Below are 21,905 nucleotides of genomic sequence, written 5' to 3' on the forward strand. Positions count from 1 at the left end.
GTCATTCAAAGTGCGATAGCGCTGAAAGCTCAAAATTGGTCTGGGCATGAAGGTGTTTAAGTGCCCCCCCCCGGTATTGAAGTGGTTAAAGTCCAAACGATGTGATCTCCCTCCTCTTTTCATAGTATTACGTTTTACTTTGCGAATGGTCTTCTCTGCCTTAATTAGTGATGGTAGGCTTCTATATTGGACCACAATGGCTCTGTATTGGACCATGACGGCTCTTTTTTCATAATTTATTATCTATATATTACTATGTCCTCTGCCTTTTCTTTCACTCTTTTTAACGATGGGCTTTTTTTCAATATCATATTTTTAGACCCAAATAGTCCGGTTGGTTCGCATTGTGCAGTTTTGACAATTGGTTTTCTTGCTCAAGTTTAGTATTTTTTATATACTGAGTGAGTATATTTTTCTATATATATATCATTAATTAATGTAGATTTTTTTTTTTTTTTTTTTTTCATTTATATAGATATAAATTAATTTTCGGATGAATTGCTTTAACAGTATCTCCTATATATCTGTTGAGGAGAGTAAAAGTAAATATAACTTAAATGGTATGCTATGGAGGCGGGCCCCTTATTTAAATATGACGGCTAGCAGTTTATAATATATATTTATTTCATTAACTCATTATCCACATATTTTCTGTTTTATTATTTATTTATTTTATTTTTTCTTCCCCTTTTTTTTAGCCTGATCTTTACCCCTCTCTATGACCCCTTGGGCACATATGTTCTTTGAGGTTTTTGATCGGCAGGTTAAATCCATCAAGTAGAGGTTCCCCCCTCCCCCCCCTATTTGGTTATTTGGTTGAGGGTATTTGTTTGTTGATCTGGCTTCTTAATGCGCTGTCATATATATATATATATATATATATATATATATATATATATATATATATATATATATATATATAGAAATAAACTCATATTCACTCATTTATGTACTTAACTTTTGTATTTTTCATTCTCAGTAGTTTTACTGTTTTCCTTTTTCCTTGTTTTTTTTTTTTTTTTTGTAGTAGCTTGCACATCCCCTGAGGAAGCGTATCAGCGAAACATGTCGGAATAATGTGCAATGAATCTCTTTGTTACTATGTTACTTGGACCTCGAATGTTAATCTTCTTGTCAATACCTCAGCACTTTTTTTAAGTGAATGTTTTTTTTTTTTTTTTAAACTGTGATTTAAATAAATAATTTAGGCCGCGTACACACGGGCGGACTGTTCGCCCAACTTTGTCCGCTGAACAGTGTTTGGGCGGACAGTCCGCTCGTGTGTGGGCTTTCAGCGGACAGTTTCAGCGGACAGTTGGACGGACAAGGTTTTTCGGAAATTCCGTAAAACTGTCCGCTGAAACCTTGTTTCAACGAACAGTCCACTCGTGTGTAGGCTTGTTCGACAAACAAAGTTCCGCGCATGCTCAGAAAGGATTTTCACGCCGAAAGCTATAATGCAGTGTATAGGACGTCGTATTTTTCGTCCCGTCGTACGTGCCGTTCACGTCATCGCGTACGGTTTCAGCAAACTGTTCGTCCGTCGTGTGTGGCCATGTCCGTCCATGCTAAGTTTGAGCGGACTGTTTGCCGAAACTGTTGGACGGACAAAGTTGGGCGAACAGTCCGCGCGTGTGTACGCGGCCTTATTTTTAACATGGCTCTATTTCCTGTTTTTTGATATTGTAAGCACCGTCAAAATCCCTTGCTCCTCCTCTACATGTGCTTTTTTGTATTATTTTGGGATGTGGTGCTAAATCTTCATGGGTGTCTCCCTTAGAAAATTGACAAATAGTTTAAAAACAATTACAACATCTTTTTTTCTTTTTGTTTTTAGGTCTCTTATTTTTAGCTTTTTCTAGTTCATCCTCCTGGATTTTTAGTTGTCTTTTTTTCTCCTCCTCCAGCTCCTCCTTTCTCCTGTTTAGCTCCATGTCCCGGTCATGTCTCTCCTTCTCTCTCTGCATTCTCATCTCATTTTCCTGCTTCTCCTTTTGCTTCTGTAATTGTACTTGTTTATCAGCTCTCTGCTTTAAAATCTTCTCCTGTTGGGCTTTCAATCCACACTCGTATATGTAATTCATTACAAAAATCTTTCTCTCGAGGATCTCTTTCACTGGATCCTGTGGTTGGTGTTCCATTCTAAAACGAACATCTTTAATGACTTCATGTAGAAACTTCAGCACCTCCTTGTGTTTCTCCCTGAGCTTTATGTGATCTTCTCTCGTGTAGTTTTCAAATGAGAATATTTTATCCACGCCCATGTTTCGGAAAACCTTCTCTGTATCTATGAGATTTCCACTGCTCTTGTGGGTGAGGACAACAATGGGGCTTACACCTGAAAAACAAACATAGAGATATGATTTTTCCCATGTTGATGAAATGTCACAAAGGCGTTTGGAGGTCATGACTGACAGGGATTTGAATAACTGGACCACATGATTGATGGTCAAAAACTGCGTGTACATATTTTTTTTTTTCACTTTTTGAGAATGTGTAGGGGGTATTATGTACCCCTTATTCATTCACATAGAGGGGCTGGTATCTGGCTGACCCCTTACTGTCAAAGGGGGCATTGTGATTCCAATAAGCCCCCTGCCCACAGATTCCCATAAGCACTGAGCAGGGGCGTTGCTAGGTGGCAAAAAAAACAGAGGCTTCAGCCCGAAGTCCAGGAACCGGGGGGGGGGGGGTTGTTGTATGTGGCGCGGCTTTTTTTTTTGGGCTGGGCGGTGGGGTTGTGTGACTTACCCGTGCCCATCAATGCTAACCACTATAAGCACCTGCCTGACACTGACCATACACTGACCTACCTGACCTAACCTACATACATTGACCTACCTGACCTACATACACTGATGTGCCTGACATACAATGACCTACATACACTGACCTACCTACACTGTCCTACATACACTGTCCTACATGCACTGACCTACCTGACCTACATACACTGTCCTACATACACTGACCAGTGACCTACATACACTGACCTACCTGACCTACATACCCTGACCAACTGACCAGTGACCTGACTGACCTACATACACTGACGTGCCTGACATACACTGACCTGCCTGGCCTACATACACTGACGTGCCTGACATACACTGACCTGCCTGACCTACATACACTGATCTACCTGACCTACATACACTGACCAGTGACCTGCCTGACCTACATACACTGACCTACATACACTGACCTACATACACTGACCTGCCTGACCTACATACGCTGACCCACCTGAGCTAAATACACTGTCCTACCTTACCTACATACACTGACGTGCCTGACATACATACACTGACCTACCTGACCTACATACACTGACCAGTGACCTACATACACTGACCAGTGACCTACATACACTGACCAGTGACCTACATACACTGTCCTACCTGACCTACATACACTGACCAGTGACCTACATACACTGACCTACCTGACCTACATACACTGACCAGTGACCTACATACACTGACCAGTGACCTACATACACTGTCCTACCTGACCTACATACACTGACCAGTGACCTGCCTGACCTACATACACTGACCTACCTGACCTACATACACTGACCAGTGACCTACATACACTGACCAGTGACCTACATACACTGACTAGTGACCTACATACACTGTCCTACCTGACCTACATTCACTGACCTACCTGACCTACATACACTGACCAGTGACCTGCCTGACCTACATACACTGACGTGCCTGACATACACTGACCTGCCTGACCTACATACACTGACCAGTGACCTACATACACTGACCTACCTGACCTACATACACTGACCAACTGACCAGTGACCTGCCTGACCTACATACACTGACGTGCCTGACATACACTGACCTGCCTGACCTACATACACTGACCAGTGACCTACATACACTGACCTACCTGACCTACATACACTGACCAGTGACCTGACTGACCTACATACACTGACCTACATACACTGACAATGACATACATACACACAATGTCTGACCTACCTCAGCTCAGCCATGGTGTGCGGTCACAGCAGGCAGTCAGTCACTCATCAGAGAGGAGCCGAGCCAAGGAGGAGAGGAGGAGAGCCGCCCACCCGAGCGGGGAGCGGAGATGTAGCGTTCCCGCCTTCTTTAGCCTGCAGGCTAAGATGGATGTCATGTCACTCACACAACCCGCGGTCCTGGCATTGGCGCTGCAGGCTCCAGAAGGCAGGACCTGCTATGGCACTCGACCACACTTGGCCACTTTCAGCCGCACTCGGCCACTTTCGGTCACACTCGTCCACTTTCCGCCGCTATGGCACTTGGCCACTTTGGCAGCACTTGGCCACAGCCGCACTCGGACACTTTCAGTCGCGCTCGCGATCAGATTGGTCCTGGCGCAGGGGGCTAACAATGGAATGCAGCATTCCATAGACTTGGGGCTTTTCGGGGTCACATTCGGGGGCTTCAGCCCCCTCTAGCCACCTCCTCCCGTTGCCCCTGCCACCGAGCCAGAGATGTAGGGAAGAGGTGCTTCGCCAGGGCGTCCCCTCTAGCAAGGTAACCCCTATATATGGCCAGTTCAAAAGGAGGGGTGCATTCTTATCACCCCCTTTCTTGGCCTGCTCATTTGCATGCTCAGATGAGGGTGTGAATTTTTTTTTTGTGTGTGTTTAGTTCCTCCTTAAAATGTATACCAGACTTAAAAGGCCTGTTATGAATTGGGGGCTGCTTTGTTTTGTTTTTTTTAATCAGCAAAAAGTTTTTATTGTATAAAAGGTCAAAGAAGAAAGGTACAAGGGTACTAACAACTGGATTAGAAACAAGCCCCTGGTAAGATATACAGTACATCAATGACATATATTCCAGAAATCGAACCAATATGCAGAATTAGTATGTCTTATCAAGGTATATATTCTACAACTTCAGAATAGAGTTCATTATGTGCATATTTCAGAAAACATAAACAGAAAGCAAATCAAAACAAACTTATAAATCTATAGATTGTGTGCCGTCCCTCAAACAAGTCACATAAGTGTATGCTAGGCCGCCCTCCTCATCATCATGTCCACCCGATGTCACCTCTCGGTTATCCAGGAGATCTAAAACAATTCTCGCACATCTGTAACCATCTATCCATGGCCAATTGAGAAGGGGTACCGCAGGGGTTTCTAGACACTCCTGCCATATTCTGGTAAATTTACCACTGGCATTCCTATGTTGATAAGCATGCTTTTCCCTAATCATAATATCGTTAGCTTGTGTCCATTGGTGTGACATAGTTTCTGTGTTGCAGATATGGATACCAACAGATCAGCAGCCAGGATTTGTGCCCAACTATCCTCATCAATAAGGCCAACATCTGATTCATCTGCTTCACAATTAACTGCACCATTGGCCCATCCAGTGACACCTCCAGGAGTCCCATTTCCAGTTGAGACATTGCCGAATAGTCCTCCAGGAATTTAACCAGCAAGGTCCTGGAAGGGTCCAATATTCCCAGCAGGTCCCACCCAGAAGGTGTTGCAACCATACAGCTAAGAAACACTTAAAGGAGTGAGGGATGGCCATCCCAACCAAGTCCTTAGGATATTGTAGGGTAGTTAATTTAATACGGGTTGCTTAATTTTTCCATATTAGTGCTCTATATTGGGAGTCTATGCAGTCAAACCAGTAGTGTGGTATTCACACTGGGGCATTATGCAGGATGTATAACAATTGGGGAGCCCATACCAGATTGGCCCTGCCCGTAACTGATAAAGGTAGTTTACACCAACTAGCACACTTATGCTTAAATTTCTGTAGGAGAGGTTTGAGATTCAGCCTAATGTAGTCTCCAGTGTCACTAGTCACCACAACTTCAAGGTATTTAAAGGAGCAGACTATATCCACTTGAGATGCCGAGTCTGGAAGAGGAGACTCCTCTAGCACAGCACAATATACACACCAGTATCTACCCTTTATTGCTGTGTTCTGTAATACAGCCATCTGCAGGAGTTAGTGGGTGTTGTGTGCCTCCAGCGCAGTATACACCTGTATCTACCCTTTATTGCTGTTTTCTAATAGAGCCATCTGCAGGAGCTAGTGGGTGTTGTGTGCCTCCAGAACAGCACAGTATACACCTGTATCTACCTTTTATTGCTGGTGTTCTACAATAAAGGCATCTGCAGGAGTTAGTGGGTGTTTCGTGCCTCCAGCACAGCACAGTATACACCTGTATCTACCCTTTAATTGCTGGTGTTCTATAATAAAGGCATCTGCAGGAGTTAATGGGTATTGTGTGCCTCTAGAACAGCACAATATACACCTGTATCTACCCTTTATTGCTGGTGTTCACTAATACAGCCATCTGCAGGAGTTAGTGGGTGTTGTGTGCCTCCAGCGCAGTATACACCTGTATCTACCCTTTTTTGCTGTTCTCAAATAAAGCCATCTGCAGGCATTAGTAGGTGTTGCATGCCTCCAGCACAGCACTGTATACACCTGTATCTACCCTTTATTGCTGGTGTTCTATAATAAAGGCATCTTTAGTAGTTAGTGGGTGTTGTGTGCCTCCAGCACAGCACAGTATACACCTGTATCTACCCTTTATTGCTGGCCTTCTATAATAAAGGCATCTGCAGGAGTTAGTGGGTGTTGTGTGCCTCCAGTACAGCATGATATACACCTATATCTACCCTTTATTGCTGGTGTTCTCTGATACAGCCATCTGCAGGAGTTAGTGGGTGTTGTGTGTCTCCAGCACAGTATACACCTGTATCTACTTTTATTGCTGTTCTCTAATAGAGCCATCTGCAGGAATTAGTGGGTGTTGTGTGCTTCCAGCACGGCACAATATACACCTGTATCTACCCTTTATTGCTGGTGTTCTCTAATACTGCCATCTGCAGGAATTAGTGGGCGTTGTGTGCCTCCAGCACAGCACAATATGCACCTGTATCTACCCTGTATTACTGATGTTCTCTAATACAGCCATCTGCAGGAGTTAGTGGGTGGTGTGTGCCTCCAGCACAGTATACACCTGTATCTACCCTTTATTGCTGTTCTCAAATAGAGCCATCTGCAGGAGTTAGTGGGTGTTTCGTGCCTCCAGCACAGCACAGTATACACCTGTATCTACCCTTTAATTGCTGGTGTTCTATAATAAAGGCATCTGCAGGAGTTAGTGGGTGTTGTGTGCCTCCAGTACAGCACAATATACACCTGCATCTACCCTTTATTGCTGGTTTTCTCTAATACAGCCATCTGCAGGAGTTGGTTTGTGTTGTGTGCCTCCAGCGCAGTATACACTTGTATCTACCTTTATTGCTGTTCTCTAATATAGCCATCTACAGGAATTAGTGGGTGTTGTGTGCCTCCAGCACAGCACAATATACACCTGTATCTACCCTTTATTGCTGGTGTTCTATAATAAAGGCATCTGCAGGAGTTAGTGGGTGTTGTGTGTCTCCAGCACAGCACAATATACACCTGTATCTACCCTCTATTGCTGGTGTTCTCTAATACAGCCATCTGCAGAAATTAGTGGGTGTTGTGTGCCTCCAGCACAGCACAATATACACCTGTATCTACCCTTTATTGCTGGTGTTCTCTAATACAGCCATCTGCAGGACTTAGTTGGTGTTGTGTGCCTCCAGCGCAGTATACACCTGTATCTACCCTTTATTTCTATTCTCAAATAGAGCCATCTGCAGGAGCTAGTGGGTGTTGTGTGCCTCCAGCGCAGTATACACCTGTTTCTGCCTTTATTGCTGTTCTCTAATAGAGCCAGCTGCAGGAATTAGTGGGTGTTGTGTGCCTCTAGAACAGCACAATATGCACCTCTATCTACCCTCTATTGCTTGTGTTCTCTAATACAGCCATCTGCAGAAATTAGTGGGTGTTGTATGCCTCCAGCACAGCACAATATACACCTGTATCTACCCTTTATTGCTGGTGTTCTCTAATACAGCCATCTGCAGGAGTTAGTTGGTGTTGTGTGCCTCCAGCGCAGTATACACCTGTATCTACCCTTTATTTCTGTTCTCAAATAGAGCCATCTGCAAGAGTTAGTGGCTGTTGTCTGCCTCCAGCACAGCACAGTATACACCTGTATCTACCCTTTATTGCTGGTGTTCTATAATACAGGCACCTGCAAGAGGTAGTGGGTGTTGTGTGCCTCCAGCACAAATGACACTACCCAATTGCTGGTTTTCCCATATCCCTGCAGGCCATTACCATGTCTGAAAGGCCAACAAGGAGAGGCAGACAGGCACGAGCCAATAAAAGAGGGCAAGCAGGCTCTGTGTCTAGAGAAAACAGTGCTGGTCTTGGATGCGGTGCATCGTCATCAGCACGTGGCCATGGGACACGCTTGTCCTTATTTTTGGCAGCTGGATGTGTTGAGCTTGGTAGAATGGATGACCAAGCCCTCTTCATCCTCCTCATCCTCTCTCACCCAGGCTCAGGGTACTAGCAAAGCAGCTGCCAACGCATCCTCTTCCCTCGTCTCAATGTCATCATCAGTCACTCCTTCCCTAGACCAGCCATGTCCTCCTGAGGAGTCCTACAAACTGTTCAAACACAGTGTTGGGTACATGCTCCAGGAGGATGCCCAGTGTTTTGAAGGCTCTGATGATGATACTCAGCTAGAGGAAGGCAGTAGCGTGAGCGCAGAGAGAGGGGATGTTCAAGAAGGACAGCAATCTGGCAGTCATGTTCCACAAACTGCAGCATACTGCTAGGTTTGCTCCAGTGATGAAGAGGGAGGGGATGAGGAGGAGGAGGCACATCTCCAACGAGTCAGAATGCCCTCCAGGGGCCAGCTTAGGGGCAGCAAACCGACTGAATCACACCACAGAGCTCCGCCTGTGCAGGGCGCTGCCTCTGCGTGTTACTCTAAAAGTTCTTTGGTGTGGGCCTTTTTTGAGACTAGTGCATCAGATCGCACTGCTGCTATTTGCAGCATATGTCTCAAGCATATCTCGCATGGCCGAAACATCAGCCACTTGGGCACCACATGCTTGACCAAACATATTTTGACCTACCATGCAGCTCATTGCCTCAAAGACCCACACCAAAGAACAAAGCGGACCTCTCCTTGCTCCTCATCAGCTGGGATCTCCAACCCCACTAGACCTTCAGTCCTCTCTGAAACCTGCACTGAAAGGAATGGAGGTGTAGAATTAGGTGTGCCACAGCCAAGTACTTGCGGGCACTCTGCTAGCAGTACACCCACGTCCGATTGTAGCAGGCAAATTTCCCTGCCCCAGCTGCTGGACCGTAGAAAGAAGTTCACTCCCACCCATCCACATTTTCAGTGGTTGAATGCTAGCTTGGCTAAATTGCTAGCACTTCAACTGCTGCCTTTTCAGTTGGTAGACTCGGCCCCCTTCAGTTTGTGCAATGTGCGATTCCTTAGTGGCAGGTCCCCAAACACCACTTTTTCTCACGGAAGGCGGTTCCGGCTCTCTACCGACATGTGGAAGGCAATGTCCTTGCCTCGCTAGACAGGGCGGTCAGCGGTAAGGTGCATATTACTGCTGACTCATGGTTCAGCAGGCATGGACAGGGACATTACCTGTCTTTCACGGCCCATTGGGTCACTCTTCTGGCAGCTGGGAAGGATGCAGGACAAGGTGCAGTAGTGTTGAAGGTTGTTCCGCCACCACGCCTCCAAAATGCTACTATTGGTTGTGACACACCTCTCTCCTCAACCCCCTCCTCTTCTTCTTCCTCCATGGCCTCTTCCAGTGCTCTGTCCTCGGAAACCAGCAGTGCTCTGTAGGCGTTCAAAGGGCTATGCAAGTATGCAGGCAAAACAATGCCATGCCGTGCTTGCGCTGGTTTGTTTGGGGAACAGGAGCCACACCGGGGCAGATATTTTGTCAGCTCTGCAGGGGCAGGCCGAGAGGTGGTTGACGCCACACCAGCTTAAGCCAGGAATGGTAGTTTACGACAATGGCACCAACCTCCTCTCTGCCCTCCGACAGGGACAACTGACCCATGTGCCCTGTGTGGCTCACATCCCTAACCTGGTGGTGCAGCAGTTCTTGGGCAGGTACCCGGGCTTACAGGATGTCCTGAAGCAGGCCAGGAAAGTCTGTGTGCATTTCCGCCGATCATTTAATGCCAGTGCTTGGCTGGCTGAGCTCCAAAAGGAGTTGAACCTGCCCAAGAACCGCCTTATATGTGACATGCCCATCAGGTGGAACTCAACGTTGGCCATGCTGCAGCGGCTACACACGCAGCAGAGGGCCGTCAATGAGTACCTGTGCAACTACGGCACCAGGACAGGGTCAGGGGAGCTTGGTTTTTTCTCACCACGCCAGTGGGGCATGATCAGGGATGCATGCACTGTCCTGTCACCGTTTGAGGAGGCCACAAGGATGGTGAGCAGTGACAGTGCATGCATCAGTGACACTGTACCTCTTGTCCACCTGTTGGAGCATACGCTGCATGGAATAATGGACAGGGCACTTGAGGCAGAACAGAGGCAGGAAGAGGAGGACTTCCTTGCCTCTCAAGGCCCCCTTTATCCAGACAGTGTTCCTGCTGTGCCACCCATCACACAGGAAGAGGAAGAGAAGGAGGAGGAGGATTGTGTCAGCATGGAGGTGGAGCCTGGCACTCAGCATCAGCAGCAGGAGTCTTATAGGGATGATTTACAGTCCCAAGAAACCTGTGGACTTCTACGTGGCTGGGAGGAGGTGAATGCGGATCATGTTGTTCTTAGTGACCCAAAGGACTCAGGACTGAATGCCTCAGCTAACCTATGCTGCATGGCCTCCCTGATCCTGCAAAACCTGCGGAAGCATCCTTGTATTCTTCGGATCAAGGAGAGGGACCATTACTGGCTGGCCACTCTCCTTTATCCACGGTACAAGGGTAAGGTTGCGGACCTTATCTTGCCGTCGCAGAGGGAGCAGAGGATGAGACATCTCTGGGAGGCCTTGCAGAAAGGTCTGTGCAACGTGTTCCCAGAGACTGGGAGGTTACAAACTCCTGGTCCTGGACGTGTTGCTGAGGCTTCGGTCAGAAGGTGGCCGTTTGACCGATGCTTTCAGACAATTTTTTAGTCCGCAGCCCCAAGGTATGATCGGTTCCAGCAACCATCGCCAGCGTCTGATTTACATGGTGCAGGAATACCTAGGGGCAAGGTCAGACTTTGACACCTTTCCCACCGAAAATCCTATGGCTTACTGGGTCTTGAGGATGGATCACTGGCCAGAGCTTGCACAATATGCAATTGAGCTACTGACCTGTCCTGCATTCAGTGTTCTTCCGGAAAGCACCTTCAGTGCTGCTGGTGGCTTTGTAACCGATCACAGGGTGCACCTGTCCACCGACTGGGTTGATCGACTGACCTTCATAAAGATGAATCAGTCTTGGATCACCACCTGCTACCAAGCACCTGAAGCTGATGTAACCGAATCATTTTTTTAAAAATATCACATCCCTTCAAGACTGCCTATGCTGATGCTGAGTGACTGTCCTGTTATGTTGACAGTCTATCCTCTTCCTCCTCCACTGATATCTTGAAAGAACATTTTTGGTTCTGGGTGATGCAACCAGCCCAATTTTTCAGCCCCTGTTTAACAGGAGTGTGTAATTACAACTTTTGATGCAATGCTTTGCAGCAGGGCTCATTCCTGCTCTCCAACTAGAGTATATGGGAGAGGTTGCAGTATTGTGGCACCAGCACCAGTGCCACCAGCCCCATTTTTCAGCCCCTGTTTAACAGGGGCAGGTAATACAATTTTCGATGCAATGCTTTGCAGCAGGGCTCATTCCTGCACTCCAAATAGAGTATATGGGAGAGCTTGCAGTGTCGTGGCACCAGCACCAGTGCCTAAGGCCCAATTTTTAAGCCCCTGTTTAACAGGGGCAGGTAATTAAAATTTTTGATGCAATGCTTTGCAGCAGGGCTCATTCCTGCACTCCAAATAGAGTATATGGGAGAGCTTGCAGTGTTGTGGCACCAGCAAGCAGTGCCTAAGGCCCAATTTTTCCGCCCCTGTTTAACAAGGGCATGTAATTACAATTCTTGATATAATATTTCACAGCAGGGCCCGTTCCTGTCCCCAACGAGAGTAACTGTGAGGACTTATAGTGTTGTGGCACCAGCACCACAACCACCAAAGGCCCAATTTTTCTACCACTGTTCAACAATGGTATGTAATTACAATTCTTGATATAATCGTTTAGGGTGCTCCAGCGCCCACCAAGAGTCACTTTGAGGGCTTACAGTGTTGTGGCAACACCAACACCATTTCTGCAGAGCATATAGGGCAGGCCCCTACTTTCAAACATCCAACTTACCAACGTCTCCTACTTGCAAACGGAAGGAGACAACAGGAAGTGAGAGGAAAAAAGACGGACGGCAAAACAAATTATACAGGGGTGATAACCCTTCCCTATGTTTTCAAAAAAGCTTAAAAATAGATTTTTTGACTGGAGCTCCACTTTAAAAATGTACCAGTTTAAAATTACAAACAGATTCTACTTAATACAACAAACCTACACAGTCCCTGTCTTGTTTGCATCGCCTGTATACTCCTGTTCTGAGTATATACGGCCTGGGGGCCCCACACCTTTCCTTTTTTTAATATGGGTACGGGGTTCCCCTTAATATCTGTACAAGACCAAAAGGGGCTGGTAATGGGCGGGGAGGGCTACCTATGTTGTTTTTCTCAAAGATTTTCATCCATATTGCCGGAACCAGATATTACATTAAAACTGCAAGCATTTTTAAATAACTAATTTTACGTTAAATGTAATTTTGTGCAGGGACTGTTCTAAACACGAGAAACACGTGCCACTTCACAGGCATACTATAGACACCCCCCAGCCATGATATTTAAAGGAATATTTCACTTTTTTTTTCACTTTAATCGTCATCAAAACCAGTGCTCCTGAAAAAACGTCCATTTTTTAAAACATTTTAGACATTGACCCATGTCCCCTGGGGCAGGAGCCAGGTCCCCAAACCCTTTTTAGGACAATATCTTGCATATTAGCCATTAAAATTAGCACTTTTTATTTCAAACGTTCGAGTCCCATAGACATCAATGGGGTTCTAAAGTTTGCACAAGCTTTCCAGTCCGTTCGAAAGTTGTGGTGCGAACCAAACCGGGGGGTGTTCGGCTCATCCCTAATGGCTATGAATAATTAGAATGGGTACTCACACTGCTGATGTAAAAGTAGTGTTTGCCCATTGAGACACAGAAACCAATATAGAATAGTTTTATTTTTGGATCAAAGTTTGTATGGCTCAGAACAGTGGAAAACCAAGTCTTACTTTGGAAGTTTGCAGTCAGGGTGTCCAATCTGAGGTGTCCTCCCACACACCAATAGACTAGGGGTAAACCAAACACCCCCCAGAACCCGGGAAATAAAAAGTGCAAATTTTAATGGCTAATATGCAAGATGTTGTCCTAAAAAGGGTTTGGGGACCTGGGTCCTGCCCCAGGGGACATGTATCAATGCAAAAAAAAGTTTTTAAAACGCCCGTTTTTTCGGGAGCAGTGATTTTAATGATGCTTAAAATGAAAAAGAATTGAAATATTCCTTTATATATCATACCTGGGGGGTGTCTATAGCATGCCTGTAAAGGGGCACGTGTTTCTCGTGATTAGAACAGTCCCTGCACAAAATGACATTTTTAAAGGAATAAAAGTCATTTAAAACTGCTTGTGGCTTTAATGTAATGTCTGATCCCGGCAATATGGATGAAAATCAGAGAGACAAACGGCATGGGTACCCCCCCCCCCATCCATTACCAGGCCCTTTGGGTCTTGTATGGATATTAAGGGGAACCCCGCACCCAAATTTAAAAAAGTAAAGGCGTGGCCCCCAGGCCCTATATACTTTTAGAACAGAAGAATACAGGTGTTGTTAAGTAGAATCTGTTTGTCATTTTCAACTGGTACATTTTTAAAGTGTAGCTCCAGTCAAAAAAATCTATTTTTAAGCTTTTTGGAAAACATAGGGAAAGGTTATCACCCCTATAACATTTATTTTGCTGTCTGTGCACCTCTTCACCAACAAAGAAGATATGACACACCAAGGACACATATCCCTAATGTCCTGTACACACGGTGGGACACTCCGACCACAAAATCTGTCTGATTTTTTTCTACCGATTTTGGCCGAAACTTGTGTTGTATGCACACGATCGCACAAAGTTGTCGGAAAAGCCGATCGTTCTGAACCAGGCGACGTCAAACACGTATGTCAGGACTATAAACGGGCCAGTAGCCAATAGCTTTTGTCTCTTATGCCGCGTACACACGATCGGAATTCTCACCGAAAAAAGCTCTGATGGTTTTCCCGATGGAATTCTAATGGAATTCGGCTCAAGCTGTCTTGCCTACACACGGTCACATCAAATTCCGATCATTTATAACGTGGTGACGTACAACCCGTACGACGTGACTAGAAAAAGGAAGTTCAATAGCCAGTAGCCAATAGCTTCTGTCTCGTATTTGAATCTGAGCATGCGTGATTTTTGGCATGTCGAAATTGCATGCACATGATCGGAATTACCGATAGAAAGTTTTTCCATAGGGAAAATTGAGAACATGCTATCAATTTTTGGCTGGCGGAAATTCAGACAGCTAAATTCCGATGGAGCGCACACATGGTCGCATTTTCCGATGAAAAGCTCATCTCATCTGTCTTTTTCTGGCCGGAATTCCGACCGCGTGTACGCGGCATTCATTTATTCTGAGCATGCGTGGCACTTTGTCCGTCGGAATTGTCTACACACAATCGGAATTTATGCGATCGGATCTTGTTGTCGGAAAATTCTAGATCCTGCTCTCAAATTTTGTGCGTCGAAAAATCAGACGGAAAAAGTCAGATGGAGCCCGCACACGGTCGGATTTTCCGACAACGTGATCCGATCGCACATTTTCCGTCTGAAAATCCGACCGTGTGTATGGGGCCTTAGAAGACTATACTTACAACACAAGTTGTTGTTGTCAGAGGGTGCCAAATTTAAACACCAAATCATACAGGGTAGACCAGCTGATGCTGGAAAAACAGAGGAATTAACAGTAAAAATACAGGTAAATATGTGCCTGAGTGTGTGCTGTAAATGAAGCACACAACTCACTAAAGCACAGCTGTAAATAAAGTTGGATAAGGTATATAGCACATATTTATGTATGCAAACAGTGCTGAATAGAGACCGTGCATATATTTAGTCTAAAATATCAAGAACTGAAAAGAGAAAAAATATATCAGTGATTAAATAATTTGCTGACACAACTGCTGCAAATTGACTAATCAATTGAAGATTTTTAGGCGGCAGCAGTCAACATCAACAATAACTATATCTTAATAGAACAAGCAGTTGCAAAGAGCTACAGACAGAGATAAGTCCTAGTTAGGGAGATAAGTTCACTGCTAAGTATGAGATATTTACCTTGCAAAGTGTTATGATAATATGTGGCCACCCTCGGAATACCAGCCATGTGTTTTCTAGCTAGGCCAGTTTTATATATCCTCCACTTGGCCGGCATCTGACGTCATCAGCTGAGTGCGGACATGCATGCGCCAAAGTCCATGATCATAATACTACAAAGGTCAGGGTGCATCGCATTGTGGGAGGGGAGATGCTGAAGCAGATGATATGCCCCATCAATGGTCACAATCAGACAGAGTAGCAACCACGCAACTGCCCACAACGGCCCACCGCTCGTGAAAGCAAGTAGAGGGAGGGATGGAAATGATCCAATACAAATTCTTGCTCTTGTCCAGAGGAATTAGGAGGACTTTGTGGGTAAGCAATGATATGACTAACATGGAAAACAGCAATATTCACTTATTAATAATTGTGTTTGGATTAGCATTATTGTATACCACGAGGAAGCCCTTGGTGGCGAAACATGTCAGGGTTGATATTAAACCGTCGCAGATTATGTGAAAAGAAAAAGCAAAAAGAAAACTATTCCATGTGTAATAAGTCCAAAGTTAAGGTTTTGGTTTATTTGTCTATTAAAATCTACTTTTTATCATTTCAAAATCATTTTTTTTTTATATATATATAAACTTTGTTGGTTCTACTATGTCTATGGCTCCCTGAAATATCCCCTCAAAAAAACCCTCTGTATTCTCTTCATATCCAGGGATGTTGGTGCCTTTTAGAATCTGTCACTGACACATATCACACCCCTTATTCAGAACACTATATCGTTAACCACTTCAGCCCCAGATCGATTGCGGGTTGCTGGCAGACATTGCGGTCGCGGGGCACGTGTATCGGCTCTGACGTCACAGGGCAGTCGCACCACCCTATACCCCTTAAAGTGGCCGTCTTATAGCTGTGGCGATTCACGCAGGGGAGCCAACACCCAGTGCACATTTGAGTTCAATTCTCTTTAATGGAAAATCAGATAATGTATGCAGGTGGAGGCAGATGCAGTCTGGATTCTTCCCTGCAGGTGGCGCTCGGCTGCAGCGGCAATGCAGATAGAATAAAAGTTCAGGGATACTGGGTTTCTCTGTGACTTCCTCAGTCACACAGGGCAGTGATCCAATTGGATGCTCATGTCCTATGTGACCCTGGTGGTCTTCTTGGGTCAGGCAGAGTCTATTTAAAGTAAGTAAAGTAAAAATAAATAAACATAAAAAAACATGTTATACTTACCTCCTCGGTGCAGTTTTTGCACAAAGCATTTCTGATTTTCCCTACTCAGGTCCCTCTTTGCTGTTCCTGGCCCCCTCCCTCCTATCGAGTGCCCCCATAGCCAGCAGCTCTCTATGGGGGCGTAGGAGAAAAGTCACAGCTCCGTGTGTCCATTCAGACATGGAGTCCCATCCCCTCTCTTCCCGTGATTGGCTGACTGACTTTGATTGACATCTGCGGGAGCCAATGGCACCGCTTCTGTGTCTCGGCCACTCAGGAGGAGTGTCCCGGGCAGCTTAGACATTCGTGGACATCGCTGGAGAGAAATGGAGCTCAGGTAAATAATTAGGGGGGTGCTGGGGGGAGGTGGCTGCTAAACACAGAAGGTTTTTTTTACCTTAATGCATAGAATGCGCCTTACAACTCCAAAGACATGCAGGTAGGTTAATTGGCTTCTGGCCAAAATTGGCCCTAGTATATGAATGGGGACCTTGGATTGTGGGCTCCTTGAGGATAGACCTGAGTGTGCAATGTACAGGGATAGGGACAATTGTAGATGCTCAGGTTGAACTGGATGGACTGGTGTCTTTATTCAACCTTACTAACTATGTAACTATGTAACTCCTTTAAGCCTGACCCCCGGATTTGTGTGTGCTTTATGCAAGTTGCTAGTTCTGGGGCAGGTTCCCCAAGTGTCAGGGACCAAGCTAGTGATAGGAAAAGGTTCCCATGAAGTAGGTAGAGAGTAGGGACTATGTCTGCCTTCTCAGGAAGCTTCCCCTTTGGGTTGGACCGGCCAAGCCGCACTCCGCTCCTCATGGCAGACGCTGTCGGCATTCCCGAGTCTCCAGACCATTGTCTCTCTGTTGCATGGCTGTAAGTGGCACTGGCAGGGTGAGCCTTCCCTACAGGCCTGTTTGAACCGTTGAACTAATTGTATAGTTATTTACAAATCGGGACTCTGTGTGCTTACTGCCCACCAAACCACGTTGCACCTGCCCAACACTCTGTACCCCTTTAGACATGTATGTGAGAAGACGTGACATGCATATTAGACTGCAGGACACTCTGGTGGTGGAGAGAAGCATTGGTCTCTTACATTACATCACTTATTGAAGTTTAGAAAAAGAAGAGAACTGCGCAATCCCTAATACTTCTATTAGGATGTAAACCACTCTACCTTAAAGAAGTGTATCTTGTGATCTATTATTCTAACACACCAAACTAATGACTAAATAAACCATAAGGCATTACTTATAACTAAATACAGTAAACATATATATTGCCCCTCATAGGTTATGAACCAAAAGGAAAAAATGTACAATTCTAAGTCAGCGATTCAAAAACAAGAAACATATAAAGTAGAATCAAACAGTACTGAAAATGTATGTGATAACATAAAGTCCATTAAAAGTCCAACTGGAGAAACACCCTGTGTAGAAGGGATCTATTCAATCGTAAAACTTTTCAATCAACGTGAAGTAAAACCAGGTGCACCTCCACCAGACAAGTAATAATAGCCCCTTACCAGACGTCCCGGTAGGGAGCGCTTAATCACAAAATGGGTCTGAAGATGGATCAAACTTGAGCCCTCCAAATGGAACACTTTTACGTAGGACAGGTTAGGAGATACGCCAGTCATAAACCATCCAGCAGGGGAAAACGCTGTTTGAAGCGGGACTCAGATGTGTAGCATTGTAGGATCAAGGAAGGTTCACCATAGGGAGGAAAAAATGCTCCAAATAGTGTAAAATCATTTATTAAAACAAAAATATAAAACAAGAGATGCACTTACAAACATGAAAGAACATCGGGCATATCATCAAACTGGGCAAGCGTCGGCCGATCGCGAACACCAATCGATATCCCTTCTGGTACCAGTTCACATGAGGCAAGTCAGCGTGTCACGCCACCCAACGCGTTTCGTGAAAAATTCACATCGTCTGGGGTATGGGTGACACGCCATATTGCCTCCATTATATAGTGAATGTTGGAACAAGCCACCTCCTCCATTGTGTGAGAGCCTGTTTCACTTCCGGGATCAAAGGACCAGGCCTCACTCTCATATCCAATAGAGTGAGAGCCTGTTTCACTTCCGGGATCAAAGGACCAGGCCTCACTCTCATATCCAATAGAGTGAGAGCCTGTTTCACTTCCGGGATCAAAGGACCAGGCCTCACTCTCATATCCAATAGAGTGAGAGCCTGTTTCACTTCCGGGATCAAAGGACCAGGCCTCACTCTCATATCCAATAGAGTGAGAGCCTGTTTCACTTCCGGGATCAAAGGACCAGGCCTCACTCTCATATCCAATAGAGTGAGAGCCTGTTTCACTTCCGGGATCAAAGGACCAGGCCTCACTCTCATATCCAATAGAGTGCGAGCCTATTTCACTTCCGGGATCAAAGAACCAGGCCTCACTCTCATATCCAATAGGGTGCAAGGTCAGAGAGCCAAGGCGGCGGAAATGATCCATGCAATCACCCGCCCCTCCCTGTTTACGACTGTAAAACGACGCTCCTTACAACGGCGTGACAACACGCCGTACGTAACGAGCGGATGACGCCACATCGTACGTCACGAGCGGATGACAACACGTCATACGTAGCGAGCAGATGGACGGCGCACATCACCCACTACAAGGAAATATGTGCGCTCCATCTGATGCCAAGTCTCGCTTTCAATACAATGTACGTAACGAGCGGATGACAACACACCGTACGTAGCGGGCGGATGGGCGGCGCACATCACCCCCTGCAGGGAAGTGTGTGCGTTTCATCTGGTGCCATGTCTCGCTTTCAATACAGTGTAGTCGTGGCTCCAGACCTCCATAGCAAATAAATCTTCCTCCATATCACGAAGGAGGAAGAATAAAGAATTATATATATATATACCTCAAATAAAATTAAATTAAAAAGGGAGGAGGGGACTAGTCCAACCACAAAATTAAAAATGATTAACTAACACTTAAAAATCAAAAATGGATAAAACATACAAGGCACTTTGTAATACATGGCTAACTCAATATGTGGTTAAACACTTCATAATATTAAGATAGCGGTATTAACTAAGCTACAAAGTTCACCCACAGCAAAAAGTGAAAGGGGCATACACAACTGTATTATGTAGAACTCAATACATTATGAGAAAAAAGATGAGAAAAAAGATATTTCTCTCTCAAAATGGAAAGAATGGGAGCTTACAAGAAAAACCATCAAACGCTACATTGAGGTAGAAAAATCCACAAATATCCAGATCCCACAATGTCTGATGGAAAAAGTCATAAATGCTTTACGTCTGTGCCTAGAACACTGGCAGGAACAACACGTTAAGCATTATTAATAAACGCATTAACGTCTGTATCTGTGTTCATACCGTAAGGGGTGTAAGTTTTACGATTGAATAGATCCCTTCTACACAGGGTGTTTCTCCAGTTGGACTTTTAATGGACTTTATGTTATCACATACATTTTCAGTACTGTTTGATTCTACTTTATATGTTTCTTGTTTTTGAATCGCTGACTTAGAATTGTACATTTTTTCCTTTTGGTTCATAACCTATGAGGGGCAATATATATGTTTACTGTATTTAGTTATAAGTAATGCCTTATGGTTTATTTAGTCATTAGTTTGGTGTGTTAGAATAATAGATCACAAGATACACTTCTTTAAGGTAGAGTGGTTTACATCCTAATAGAAGTATTAGGGATTGCGCAGTTCTCTTCTTTTTCTTTGTTTTTATATGTATATTTCACTTTGGGTATATATTAGAATTGCTGCATCACACATTTTCGTTAAGTATACACTGTAGCGCAGATTTCCTCTTCCTTTTTTCTCTGCTCTTTTCCAAATAATAATCTTGCGGCTTCAGTAGATAGGTTCAGTCCTACACTATGGACATCTTTGAGTTTAGAAATAAGAGGGTGATAGCTGGGGTTTTTGATTCTACACCCATATCTGCGGGTTCAGATATGAAAGGTGTATTCACCAGACTAAAAAATCTCACCACCTCCGAATTACATGCCCAGTGGGACTTTGCTTTCTTTGAGACATATCTCAGAGAGGGCATGGTCCCCAGGAGTCTCAGGTGGGAGCTGAGCCCACACAGGGATGAGTCCGACATGGAAGGGTGGCAAAAGTTTTTTAATGATTCAGGGCTCTGTCTTTTACGATTTCTAGCTCAAAAAAAGAGCGAGAAATTAGCCCACCTTGATGAAGAAATCAAACTAATCAAGGAATCACTAGTTCCTCTGAGCACTACTGAAGAGTATAAGGAGTGTTCTAAGAACCTCCTTAAAACTCTTGAGAAAGAGGAGAAAGAGCAAAAGCTCAAGAAGAAAAAGAAGTTCATCAGGGACAAGGAGGATTACCAGTCTGGGATCATCTTTCTATGGCAGAAGAAATTAGCCATGGAAAGAGAACAGATGGATACTCTTCCTCCCAATGCTCCTAATAATACTCAGAGGGGTCCTCCTGAGGCAGTCCCAAGGGACAACATAGTGCATTATCCCACAGAATGGGTACAGGGAGTCAGAGTCACACCGAGCAATCAGGCCCATTCGGGCACAGGTCCATGGCAGCTACGAGGTAATACCTCTTTGTCTCTGGCATCTCCAAGACCCCCGTGGGCTTCCCCGGGGAGGGGACCCGTAAATGGGAGATACAATAACAAAAACAAGAAAAAGTACAATAAGGGCCCATATCAGGGAGGTCATCAGAGACCTACCCTAACTCAAGGACCTGGCAGTTATCCAGTATGGGACTCCATTCAAGGGTTTGACCAAGAGAGGTCGGTATACTCCAATAGGAGAAATCAACCTTGGGAAGTTCCAACTCAAAACCGTTTCTTCCCGTTGGCAGACTTTGAAGCCCCATACATGGGGAGCCAGAGAGAGGATAATCCCCAGCAAGCACCATACCCGATTGGATCACGGAGGGTAGATCAAAGTGCAGTGTTTAGGCCCTCCCAACCCAGTCATGACTCCATTAATAATCGTGGGTGGGATTTTCCCAGGGACCACAGAGGCCTAAAAAGGCCTATAGAACCAAGAGGGGAGTCAGAGGGGGGAGGCGGATACAAGCAGCTAAAACGAAAAAGGCATTAGGGGAGGGTATTTTTAATCTCAGCACCCAGGCACTTTCTGACCCCGAAAAACGGCTTTTGGATAAGGGTCTGAAATTTGCTCCACCAAGATGTCTGAGCAAATTTCAGACCTACATGGACATACACAAGTTTGTACGCAGATTAAACATCAAGCGGTACATGTTGGGTAACCCCATTCAGGAGAATAATAGGTCGAGTCCGGT

General features: G+C 45.1%; 1 protein-coding gene across 1 annotated transcript in view; it reads right to left on the reverse strand.

Moving 5' to 3' along the window:
* Window positions 1-579: 579 nt before the first annotated feature.
* LOC144000376 (uncharacterized) overlaps window positions 580-21,905 on the reverse strand; it is a 38,591-nt gene continuing 17,265 nt past the window's right edge. Inside the window, exon 4 of the mRNA XM_077494178.1 lies at window positions 580-2,338. Within this exon, the coding sequence (XP_077350304.1) occupies window positions 1,797-2,338 (542 nt within the window). The 3' untranslated portion in view covers window positions 580-1,796. The remainder of the gene's footprint in view (window positions 2,339-21,905) is intronic.

Source organism: Lithobates pipiens, unplaced genomic scaffold, assembly GCF_037356315.1.
Source record: "Lithobates pipiens isolate NorthernLeopardFrog02 unplaced genomic scaffold, aLitPip1_a1.2 Scaffold_22, whole genome shotgun sequence".
NCBI classification, from domain to species: domain Eukaryota; kingdom Metazoa; phylum Chordata; class Amphibia; order Anura; family Ranidae; genus Lithobates; species Lithobates pipiens.